The sequence below is a fragment of the Sphaerodactylus townsendi genome, linkage group LG04 (genome assembly GCF_021028975.2).
Source record: "Sphaerodactylus townsendi isolate TG3544 linkage group LG04, MPM_Stown_v2.3, whole genome shotgun sequence".
Lineage (NCBI taxonomy): Eukaryota > Metazoa > Chordata > Lepidosauria > Squamata > Sphaerodactylidae > Sphaerodactylus > Sphaerodactylus townsendi.
In genome coordinates this window covers 70,689,068-70,701,371 of record NC_059428.1, presented here as the reverse complement: position 1 = coordinate 70,701,371, position 12,304 = coordinate 70,689,068, and the positions used below count along the sequence as shown (strand labels likewise).

At 41.0% G+C, this 12,304-nt stretch overlaps 1 protein-coding gene across 1 annotated transcript in view; it reads right to left on the bottom strand.

The window, feature by feature from the left end:
• Nucleotides 1–5,940, bottom strand: part of PDE9A (phosphodiesterase 9A) — a 79,492-nt gene extending 73,552 nt beyond the window's left edge. Inside the window, exon 1 of the mRNA XM_048493635.1 lies at nt 5,446–5,940. Coding sequence (XP_048349592.1) covers nt 5,446–5,514 — 69 coding nt within the window. The 5' untranslated portion in view covers nt 5,515–5,940. The remainder of the gene's footprint in view (nt 1–5,445) is intronic.
• Nucleotides 5,941–12,304: the final 6,364 nt, after the last annotated feature.

Here is a 12,304-nt window from a genome sequence, read left to right as displayed (position 1 = left end):
CTTGGTGCAAGCTAAATCAAATGTCCCCAATTAAGTCAAATGACTCCCCTTTCTTTAGTTTGGTGGTGAATCAATGCTTCACAGCCTCATGCTGCATTCTTTACCTGTTGTACACACGATGCTTCAAAGATTGGCTCCCCAAAAATTAAAGAACAAACAACCGAATGCTGAAAATAACCTGGCGAGGGGAAACAATGAGATCAGAAGATGGCACCAAAGGGGAAGTTCAAGGAAGCAGAGAAGCATGGGAAATGTAAACAGAAGATTGCACAGCAACTAAAGACATTTTCAAAATGCTTCAGCCAAAGAATCACTTAAAAAGGGGATTCATTTAAAACTTTTTGAGGCTGGAAATAAAATGTTTGGGAGTAAAAACAATGCTGAACTTCATGGAGGAAACATTTTATTTCCTACCTTAAAATGTTTTAAATTGTGTGGAAAAGCCCATAGTAGCCTTAGCCAAAGAGTGTCCTGTTTCTTCCTTCCTCTGAATCCAGGCTAAGCTCTTGAAATGACGTCAGGAGTTTTGGTTGGCTTGAGTTCCAAGAAAGTCCAAGACCTGCTGCCTGCATCTTCTGGCCCATGATGCACCAATTGACTGAGCACATTCAACTGACATTTTATTTTATTCAGGATGGTTAATACACATAATTTCAATTACAAGAATAAAACAATTTAACAGGAAGATAATTTATTTAACATTAACACATTCTAACATTTAAAATATTCATAGATGATTTAAAATCAAATTTCAAAAATCTCATATCCCATATTACAGATTCTACTGTTGCTCCAATGTTATGATATGCAGCTTGGGTGGGAGAAGAGGGGGATACAAGCTTGAGGACAGTGTGATGTGATAAGATCCATTGTGGCCTCAACTGTAAACTTGACAGAACATTTCAATTTTACAGGCCCTGCAGAACTGATCAATATTTCACAGAGCCCTCATGTCCTTCGTCAAATAAATCCACCAGGTGGAATCAGGACCAAAAAAGGCCCTGGCTCTAGTAGAGGCCTGTTGAATATCCTTGGGGCCAGGAGACTGCTACCAGAACACAAAAGGGTCCTCCACGGGCAGTAGATAGGACAATCCCAGAGCACTCAAGGCAGGGTCACATGTGGGGTCACATGTTTCCGGGCAGCACCCATTTAGTCTCATGGGGGGTTGAAAAATCGTCCCACACCCTTCCTCATTCCCCCGGGTCCCGCCTAGCCAGTTCTCTCCAGGGAAGGAAGGGCCTACACCTCTGCACAAGCCTGCCCACTATTGTTAACTATTGCCTGGGGTGGTGGTGGGGGCACCTGCCAAGCCTCGGCCCCCCGCAGCCACAAAACGCTGGCTGGCCTGAGTCCTGGCCAGTTGATGCTGCATTTAAGGCAAGCGTTGTGGGGTCTGGCATGCTCAGTCAGCCGGAGGACCTTTACCGCCACCTCCCACCATGAAAGTCTGGCTGGTGATGGTGCTTGTGGCTTACTTGGCTTCACGGAGTGAGGGGGGCATGCCAGCTGTGACTCCCCTGAGACCAGCGACCCCAGTCACCCTGCAGTCAGAAGGGCTGCGGTGGCTGGACATCGGGCAAGCCGTGTGGCATGTACATGGCTGGCTGAGCCTGTGGCTGGCACTGCCTGCCCCGGTCTGGCGAACGCACCCTGCTGCACACCCTGCTGCATGATGAAGCTGTGGCTAGCTCGGGGGGGGGGCAAGGTGGCAGTGGCCCGCAGGAACCAGATGGAAGCCCAACCTCCCCAGAGGCGTATCTAGGGAAAATGGAGCTGGGGTGGCGGCGGCAGAAAACTCAGATTTTGCCCCAGGCTTCATTTTCTCTAGATATGCCTCTGGCTCAAGGTCTTAAAAGTTAACACCAAAACCTTGAAGACAATGCAGAATTCAACTGGTAACCAATGCAGCTGGTAAACTGCCGGTCTTATATGCTCTCTCCAACTCTTACCCAGTATTATCCAGCACAAGAATGGGAAAGAAAGAGACTCTTCTCTCTCCTCATGATAGACACTGACAAGAAGCTGGCATAATTTATATTTGTAGCCTTTCAGGTAGATTTTCCAAATGCTCACTTCTTTAAATAACAAAGATTTCCAAATAATCTATTTGTTCATAATTTTCTTTGAAGGCTGAAATGAAATATGTAAACCTGAACTTTAGTAGCTGGTTAGTGGCACCTTCTTCAGATACTATGCTTCATGACCATCTTGTATTTCCAGATCCATTTCACAAGACCTGTGATCTAATTTTAACTAACCCATATACACCTATTTTAATACTTTTCCTTCTATACCATTTGTTAGAGGAACAATTCTCTAATTGGATCTATGCATTCATAGCAGATTTATATATAATTTTACTCAGTTTTATTCCTTACATGTACACAATTTATGCCCACATCCATTATAATACACTGAAGTATCATCTAGTTTTGCTATTTGAAAATAAATCCTTTCAAATATATGGGATATTGGTATAAAGAGGATTTTACTGCACTATGGGGTCAAGTTAAAGCTTAGAATTCACATGAGTGCCCTCCAGAGACCACTTTCCTTGAAAGATGAACTGAATTATTCTAAATATATCTTTGTGTATAGAGAAAAAATATTTTAACCATCAATGAACCTGACTAAATTAGATGGAATCTATGCCTGTTTCTCCCAGGGTTCCTCCCCTGTTGCGAATTTAATCACTAATAAATGAAATTGATAGTATCTGTTCAGAAGCCTTTGTTTATCATGTCTTTTAAAACAAGTGTCCCCTTCCCAATATCCTTCAACAAGTGCTCTTCAGAGACAAAATCAGATTATTTGTGTGTGTTTTTCTCCTTAGCAGAACAGGAAAAATTAATTTAGAAAAATTTGTGGAACTATCTGTACATGGTAAGAAGTGTTGTATTGAGAATCTTAAAATATTTTTGTAACATATCTTTTGGGGAAATTGAGTAGGGAAGAGAATTATCATATTCAGAATGTCCAGTAGATTTGTATCAAGGTATAATCAAGGGTCTTTCTGTCTAAAAATCTCCAGTTACCCATTTATGTTAGTAATAAAGAGCTGATGGCAACAGAGATATTCTCTGCAAAGATAATATACTGTAAGTGCTGACATTCTGAATTGGAACAACTTTATAGTCTTCATCAATTGTTAGTATTATACCACCAATTGATTTCCTGAGGGACAAAAGCCTTTCAAAGTGTTCTGACTCTGAGACATTTCTGTATGGATCACCTAGTAGGGTCAGGGTTTGATAGCAGGTTCTTTAACAACATAAAACATTAAGCCCTGGCAGTTGTTGAACACATTGCCTTCTTCAGAGCTACTTGGTCCTGCCAATTCTTTGTCATGTCACTAACTTTTCTCATACAACTTTCATCCACTACAAGCATCCTGCTGTTGGTTTCCATTGCTCGCTACCTTCTTATTATCTGTGTGGTTTGGCGTGCCTTCAGTAGATTTCTTTTCTGTTCTTATAGCCTCAAGAGGTCTTCACAGGATGCTGATGAACATCTGAGATAGTCCACTACTGTGACAGTTCATTTACTTGATTTATACGTCACCTTTCTCTCCAACTGAAAGGCTTGCACAGGATGCTGGTGAACATCCAAGGTAGCCTACTGCTGTGAACATTTATTTACTTATAACCCACTTTTCATTTATAACCCACTTTTCATTTATCTTCACAACCACGCTGTGAAGTAGGCTGAGGGTGAATAACTGATCCAAGGTCACCCAGAAAGCTTCTATGGCAGAGTGGGGATTCAAACTTGACTCTTCCAGATCCTAGTCTACCACTGTAACAACTGCACTAGCTTTTATTACTGAAATAAGGCAAGAAGAAAAGTCTGCTGACAGTAAGCATAATATTATGGCTGTAACATCCATAGGTCTTTTTAGATAGTACTGTATTTGTAAAGGAAAGCCCAAATTCTTGATTTGCATGCATGGAATCCTACTGGTGTTTACCAAGGTGATTCTGCTGTTTCTCAGAAATTGCTTTTCTTTGCACCAGACTAATATTGAATGACTGGGAAAATGTAATTTCACCTCTTGCAATCCCAATTATTGCAAGCGTTCTTATGGATCATCATGGATACGTTACTGCCACAGTCTTGTTTTGAATGGAACCTGTGGCACGATCACTGTTTATTATAAAGGGAATGCTTTAGAATGACTGAATCACAGCTATGCCCCCCCCTCCCATTTTGAGTGCCCTGGCACATGTTTTAGTTTATTTTGGCCATTTCTCACTGCTGAGTTGGAAGGCCTTGCACCCGGTGGTGGGATTCAGCAGGTTCGCACCACTTCGGCAGACCCAGTTGTTAAAATGGTGCTTGTAAACAACCAGTTATTAAATTATTTGAATCTTACCACCAGAACCGGTTGTTAAATTATTTGAATTCCACCACTGCTTGGACCCCAAGTCTCCCTCCCTCAACCATAAGGGTATTATCTGTCATTTCCATTGCATCGTGTAGGGAATATAGCATTCCTGGAGCTGGACAGAGATTAGTGCTACTTCAGTGCTTACAATTAATTACACATACATCTGGAAAAACCCTTAATGTGACATATTTGCAGACAGACAACCCCTTAGTATTCAAGCAGAAGAGGAGATTTTATCTTAAAATTAGTTTTGAGGACTAGTTTAATACACGAGGAAAGTGGTGAATAAACAAGCTGCAATTCCCTTTTTTTCAAAAGGGACAAAAGAACACTAGGGAATAATGACACTGAATATATACTCCTTCAAAGAAGGATGTGTTTAGATTTGAAAAGTCACATTCAGTTTTAAACCCCTCCCCCACACTGCTTATTATAAACTCACTTCAAGAACTTGGAAGCCATCATATGTGTGACATTACCATCTGATCCCCTGTCCTTTTGAGGTGTATATAAAGGTTTTTTACCCATTGCTGGGGCACTCCATACTCAAAGCTGTGATAGAAGTTTAATGCTCCCTATTTGTGTCAACATACAAGGCGCCTTGAAAAAATGTGCATAACATCAAAAGCATTTTATACTTTGCAACTACTTTACTCTTTTTCCCTCATCATTCTATCTGCATCTTTAGAAATGTTTGATATATTCATTCTGAACTATTGACAGAGAAAACTGACGAAACATGTCCCAAAACTACTGTACAACTTTATGTTCACATCTTCACCAGTGCATACAACAATTGTCCATGCTTATAAATGAAAAGTCATGTATCTATGCCAAATCTCTGCTATTTTTTCATAGTCATTTGCCAAACAAAAGATTGTGCAGGAATGAGAAAATACTTACATTTCTATATGGCTTCAGAGAAACAGCAATGTTTATAGTTAACAAAAGATGCAGTTATAGTTCACAATACAGAGAAGGGGGGATGGAGGACCCCCTTCACAGCAAATACAGTTGAATCAACACATCAGTAGGTAATCAATAATAAAAAGTACCTTCTGAATCCTTCCATTGATATCCAGGTAAACACACTTGGGGCGGTATGTTGATGAGCTGGATCCCATCTTTTTCCAGGCTGGCTACAGATTTGACTTTTACTGTAGTTTTGTTAGATCAGTTCTACAGCTGGAATCAGAGCCAGCCAGCCAGCCTAAGCAGAGCTACCAGTTCCTGATGCATGGATGTCTTTGCTCTCCTCCATACCACAGACTCAAGCTATGACAGTTCCTCCTCTCCCAAGCCCGCTTGCATTTTCCTGTGCCTTCCTGCCACCTCCTTTCAGTTTTTCATTCTGTGACTCCAGCGGTCACCGACGGGAGACAGCCAAGCCTCGTATCCCGTCTCCAAGTGCCCTCTTGATTCCCATAGCAACTCTCCTTGGCTTCAGAGCTGGAAGCCTCTGGGCAATCAATGTGTAATGCTGCGCTGCAAAGTGGGGTTTGATTAGCTGCTTTTGATACAAGACAAAACATCACTTTGCACGGGCGGAATTATCCACACTTATCCTGCAGTCAGCACTACTCATTCTTATTGTTACAATTTCAACATCCAATCCCATTAGCAACATGTCTACTCATTTTAAAATGTATGACAAGCTCCCAGCTGCAGTAGTTGCTGAGTTGACAATTTTCCCCCCAAAGGGCACTGTATATAGCAGGAGGTAGAATTACCCTCAGTCATTCTTTACAAGAGCATCTAAAAAAAAATTAACAGAGAAAAACAGGTTGCAGTACTAAAATACACATCCAGGATCTTTAGGCAAAAGCTTTTAAAAATTGATTTACTCCTCTGTTTCTGCAGTTTTTGGGTCTTAAATGCATTTTGCTTACACGAGGAAACCCACCCCCAACATGTTTATACTGATAGCATACATCACCCAGAAGCATTTAGTTTGGAAGAATAGAATGGAATGCTTCACTACTTTTGGCTCTAAATAAACTTTAAATGCCTACAGCTGAATGTCACTCAAACTATACATTGCTACTGCCTCCAGCTTGTGGGAAACTTACCTGTGTGGTGAACTTCAGGCTATTTCCCCCAAGTTCCAAGGATGAACCCCATTAGGCTGGTTGAAAGAAAAAATTGGGGATAAACAGATTAACTGTGCAATCCTATGCAGTTACTCAAGTCTAAGCCAATGAAATCAATGGCTTAGACTGGAGTAACTCGATTTAGGATAGCATTGTAACTCTCAGGCTTCAAGTGACTGGCAATTCAATTATCTGTATCTCTAAGAGCTTAGAAAACTTAATGATAGGACAATGGTAGAGGCTGGTCTCTTAGTTTTCATTTTGTTTGATTTTCAGGTATTATTCAAGTATTATTAATTACAATATTTGTTATCTGTTTTCATTTCTCACTGGTTTCAATGGGACATATATTTAAGGATGTCATTTATCCCATATCCAATATGACTGATGTTTTCAAGAACTGAGCCCTTCACCCAAGGGCCCTACCAGGAATTTTAGGAAATGGAATTAATAACAAATACAATTTCTGGCTAAACTATCTTTGTTTTCCAGCTAATCATGGTGAATATCTCAGTGACTCTATCCACCACTGAAAGTATCTTACCTCCTGAACTTCAGAAAGATACAATAAAATCTTCCCGTTTAAAATGTGTATTCCAGTTTGCAGAACAGATAGATGCAGACGTTTGGCATCTCCACAAGGCAGTTAGTATGATGATATCAGCACAGAGAGGCATTTGGTACTCCAAGAAAGCCAGGTAGAGTTACATAGGAGGCACAAATGTTTATGTCTGGCAACCCAAGGAAGCAGTGACAATTACAGAACAAGACAGCAGAGAGTATTTAGTGGTCAGAGGCAGGAAGCAGCAGGGATGGGAGAGCTGGTATTTGGTGCCCCAAGATAAGCAAGTAGTATGGCAAAACAGGCAAGAGAGAGTTGCATTGTTCAGACAGTGTGCATGAATGTTTGATAGAAAACCGAAATTGGGAGATCAATACTTTATGGAAATGAGGAATTTGCACACACTTCAGCAAGCCACACACCATGCAACTCATAAGACTTGTTTTGCCCAGCTGACTGGAAATGTCCCCTGTTAGTTTCACTGACTTGTGACAATTAATTCAGTTTGCATACTTTAAATCAGGCAGACCAGTATCTGAATAATAATTAGTATGTGTGTGTTAAAGTACCATCAAGTTGCTTTTTGCAAATCCTATGAATTAATGATCTCCAAAATGTCATATTGTTTAACAACCTTGCTCAAACCTTGCAAATTGAAGTCCATGACTTCCTTCATTGAGTCAATACATCTCATGTTGGGTCTTCCTCTTCTCCTGCCATCTTCAATTTTTCTTAGCATTATTGTCTTTTTCAGTGACTTGTGTCTTTTCATAATGTGATCAAAGTATGACAGTCTCAGTTTGTCATTTTAGCTTCTAGGGAGAATTCAGACTGAATTTGATCTAGAATCCATTGATTTGTTCTTTTATCAATCCATGGTAATTGTGAAACTTTCCTCCAACATCACATTTCAGATTAGTTAGCTTCCTATTGGCTTTCTTCATGGTTCAACTTTCATACCATAAACAGTAATGGGAAATACTGTCATCGGAATTATCTTGATCATGGTCACCAGCAACACATCCTTACATTCAATAATGTTTTCTAGCCCCTTCATGGATGCTGCTTCTGATTTCCTGGTTGCAATTTCCCTTTTGTTTGATGATGAAGCCAAGGAATAGAAAATCTTGAACAATTTCAATATCTTTATTGTCGGCCTAAAAGGTGTATAATACTCCAGTAACTGTTCCTTTTGTCTTCTTTATAGCTGTAATCCTGCTTTGGCATGTAACCCCCATGCCCAGAATGGGTTGGCCCAGAATGGGTTGACCCAGTAAGGGGGTGGAGACTCAGAGCAGCAGAAAGGCTGAAAGAGCTCTTTGCAGAAGACAAGGGTACCAGACTCGGACCTTGATTTCTATAAGCCCTTAACACCTTGTTAAGGTAATTGCAATATTGTTGGGAACTACTGGGAAGGTAGTTGTTGTTTTTGCTATGTTGTAGTTTATTGTTTCAGGGTTTTCTTTTGTGGTTGTAATGGGTGAGAGTTCTCCTGGAGACCTTCATCATGTTGCAACCTGTTCATCAAGCCCTTGGAGTCTTCAGGAGCCAGCCAACTTGCAAAGAAGAATTTGGACTTAGCAATATCAGTAGACTGTAAATAGAAGGACTTGAAATGCAACCTGAACAGGACCTTGAATTGTAACGTTAAATGTTGATGTTTTAAAAGTGTTAATTGTAAAGAAAAGTAAACCATTTTGTTGTTTAAAAATTGTTGTTGCAACTCATTCCAAGTACTGCCCCACAGAACCCACAAGCTGAGGTTACAGGCACTTTCAACTTTAACCTTCAACTGAAGTCATTTCAGGACTTCATTATTTCCTGCAGTAATGTAGTGTCATTTGCATATCTCAAATTGTTAATGTTAAGAGTAGGTGGACTCTAATCTGGAGAACTGGGTTTAATCCCTCACACTTCCACATGAGCAGTGGACTATAATCTGGTGAACCAGGTTTGTTTCCCTATTCTTACACATGAAAGCATTCCTTCACTTAAGCATGACTTAATTTACTTGCCTAACAGTGTGGAATTGCACCATTAAATAGCTAGCTTTAATAATATGCATTAACTAACAATTGTGCATACTTTTTGGAAGAAATTGCTAAACTTGCAACAGATGGTACAATTAGTGTAATAATTTTGATTTAAAGTATAGAGTTCAAAATTACTATGGGTATCTTACTTTGATTTAGCCTTGCATTGGAAGCAATTACAAAATACAACCTAAAATATTAACAGTTTCCATAATTCTCTATTAACATTTAGAAGTTAGACCATTTTTAAACCTTTCCCTACTCAGCTGAGTAATATAAGCTATTGTACTGTTTTCATTTTACACTAGTAATAACTCTTTGAGTTGAAGACTTACCAAAAGTCATGCAGTAAGCTTCAAAGCTGAGATTTCTGTTTTTAGACCAAATATACCAGCTCTAAATCAGATTCCCATAACTCTCCTCTTCCCTCAGGTGCTAACTGTATGACAGGCAGAAATATGTCAGTTGCACCTCTCCTGGTCAACTACAGATGAGAAACTCTGGCCAACTTATTTCATTCCACCATTTAGTACACAGAAACACACTGTCTCTGAACATGGATTTTCATTTCTTTCTCATGACTAGAACCATTTGTACAATCGAAAAAGTGAATGGAGAAGGTGTGATGCAGAGCTGATTAAACTGTATGATGCAAAATAGATTTCAAGTTGCTCAAAAGGGTACTAGGTTACAAGAATCATCCCATGAAATAGGTGGTGAGGCTAAGTATGCCAGAGTAGGGACTTGAATCTAGGTCTCTTAGGTCCAGCACTATAGTTATACGTATTACTGGAAGAACACCCATTACCTGGGCCGTTTCCGCACGGCCGTCGAGGCGCCTCCACGTCGGCAAGAATTCTGCCGGCGTGGAGGCGGAGGCCATTCGCATGCAAGCATGCGGGCGGCCTCCAGAGAGGCCGGCAGACGGCAGGCGGCTCTGCATGGAGCCGCCTCTTCCCCCTTCCCTGTCCCACTCACGAAACCAATATTGTCCTCGTCGCCGGCCTGCTGGCCCGTCCGAGAAGCCCATACGCTTGCCCTCCGACCTCCTGGAGGCCGGAGGGGCAGCATGGCGAGCTTCCGGCGTTTCCAGCACAGAACGCTGGCTGTGGAAATAATGAGTGGATCGGAAGGAACAGTTGCTTCATTCAGGCAGTGCTGTTAAGCACTGGCCAGCAAAACACGCTGTTAGAGGGAGAAAAACAGCCCTTTAAAGGAGTTGTTTTCAGAGAGCCGACCTGGCCTTGCGCCCTGGGGAGGGAGGCGGCCAGATGCAGTGGCTGCTGCTGTAGCAGCAAGCCACCTGTACGAGAAATGGTCTTCCCCCTGAGGGGAATGGCTATCCCGGTCCCAGAGAGCTCGATTAAAGGAGCCGATCTTGAAGCTTGGCCCAGAAGTTTTTCCTCAGTGGCTCGCTTTGATGTAGTTATGGAAATCTGTTTTCATGTGTTCCTAAACCCGCGCATGAGTGCCTCTTATACCACGTTAAACTTCAGAGTTGGCTTTTTCCATTACATAAACATCTTCTCTCACCCTTCCTCACCTTTAAAATTAACATTTATCCTGAACAAGAGGAGGAAAATTTGGAAAGGTTGTCCACAACATAGACTGTATAACTGGCATAGTAATAAAAGATATTGTGCTGTTATTACTTTCAAATTCATTTTCTGTTGCATCAATAGAGTGATCTGAAATTTTGGTGAAATTTTTAATTATATTGAAGAGACTTCAAGTTCAGCATCACAGTTCCTAACTTCAAGTGATGTACTTTGATTCATCATTTTTTCTTGTCTCCAACCAACTTTCATTTCTCAGGGTTGATTTCTTCAAAAAGGGACCATCTACATAGTGATGAACAGTTTGAAAAAATTGTGTTGTATGTTACCTGTTAAAGTAGTCAATATATTCTGTATGTAAATATATTTGTAATAAACCTGGAACTTTTTTGCTTAATTATTTCAAAGTATAAGCTTGGCAGTTCTGTACAGGCACATAATGAGCTGTTCTCCACCATGCTAGACTGCCCCTTAACGGATCAAAGCAAAAAGCTGGCTCCCTAACAAAACTTTTCTGGCTACAGGCCTGTGCTCCAGTAACCAATATTTGCAATGTGATGTCTAATGTCTCTTCCTTTTTATGAATCCATCTTGAACATCTGGCATTTCTCATTCCATATATGGAACAGTATTTGTTGTAAGATTTTGAATATCACTTTACTCACATGAAAAATTAATGGATGGTTCTATAGTTGCTGCAGAGTTTGATGTCTCCTTTTTCAGAATTGGAATGTGGATTGAGCATTTCCAGTTTGTGGCCATTGTTTGGCTTTCCATTATGCATATTACCATATTTCCAACCCAGAATTTGTAACCTCACAGTTTAGAGTGGAGTAACTGTGCACATTATCTCACTGTGAATGTGCTATTGATTAGTGCCTATGTAATTTCTGGAGGATAAAATGAGTTGACAAATAGCATAATAAAAATCTCATATCTGACTTAGGTAAGAAAATACATTCCTGAGTCATGACTGGAAGTAATACAAAGCTTCTAAATTCTGATTCTGGGGAAACAGAAAACAAATGAAACTGTTGAAAAAATTAGATAGTTTGTGTACTAAATTGAATCATACAGCTCTAAGTTGATTCTCTCAAAATGCTCCCTCAAACAGGCCCAGGCCTGAATCCTTTCCTTATCTGAAAAATATTGCGTACTGCATGTCTTTAGTTTGCCACCCGAGGGTTGGACTGGCACTGCTCAGAGTTCCCAACCAAATTAATGACAAAACAATCTTGTCTGTGATGTAGCACAGTTAGGCTGTGGAGTGCCAGCAGCAGGGGCGAATCTAGGCAAACTGGAGCCCGGGGACAAAATCTGAGTTTGGTGCCCCCCCCACCTCCAGGTGCATGGATGACCACCCTCCCCCACAGCAGACTAGTAAGCAATGATTTTTTTGCACCAGCTCACAAATCACCTCCCTACCCCAGCAAAACATAAAATGGCTCTCTCCCCACCACTTTCCTAATTGTGTCCTCACACACCAACCCTGTGAGGTAGGCGAGCATAGCCCTGAGAAACAGCTCCAGGCCAGCAGGCAAGGGGAGTGGCACCCCAAGCATGTAAATCTCTGACAAGTCACCCCCCCATCTGAAGGTTTACCAAGCAAACATCAGCATCATCTCTCACAAATCACCTCTTACCCCCAGCAAAGCATACACTGGCTCCCTCCC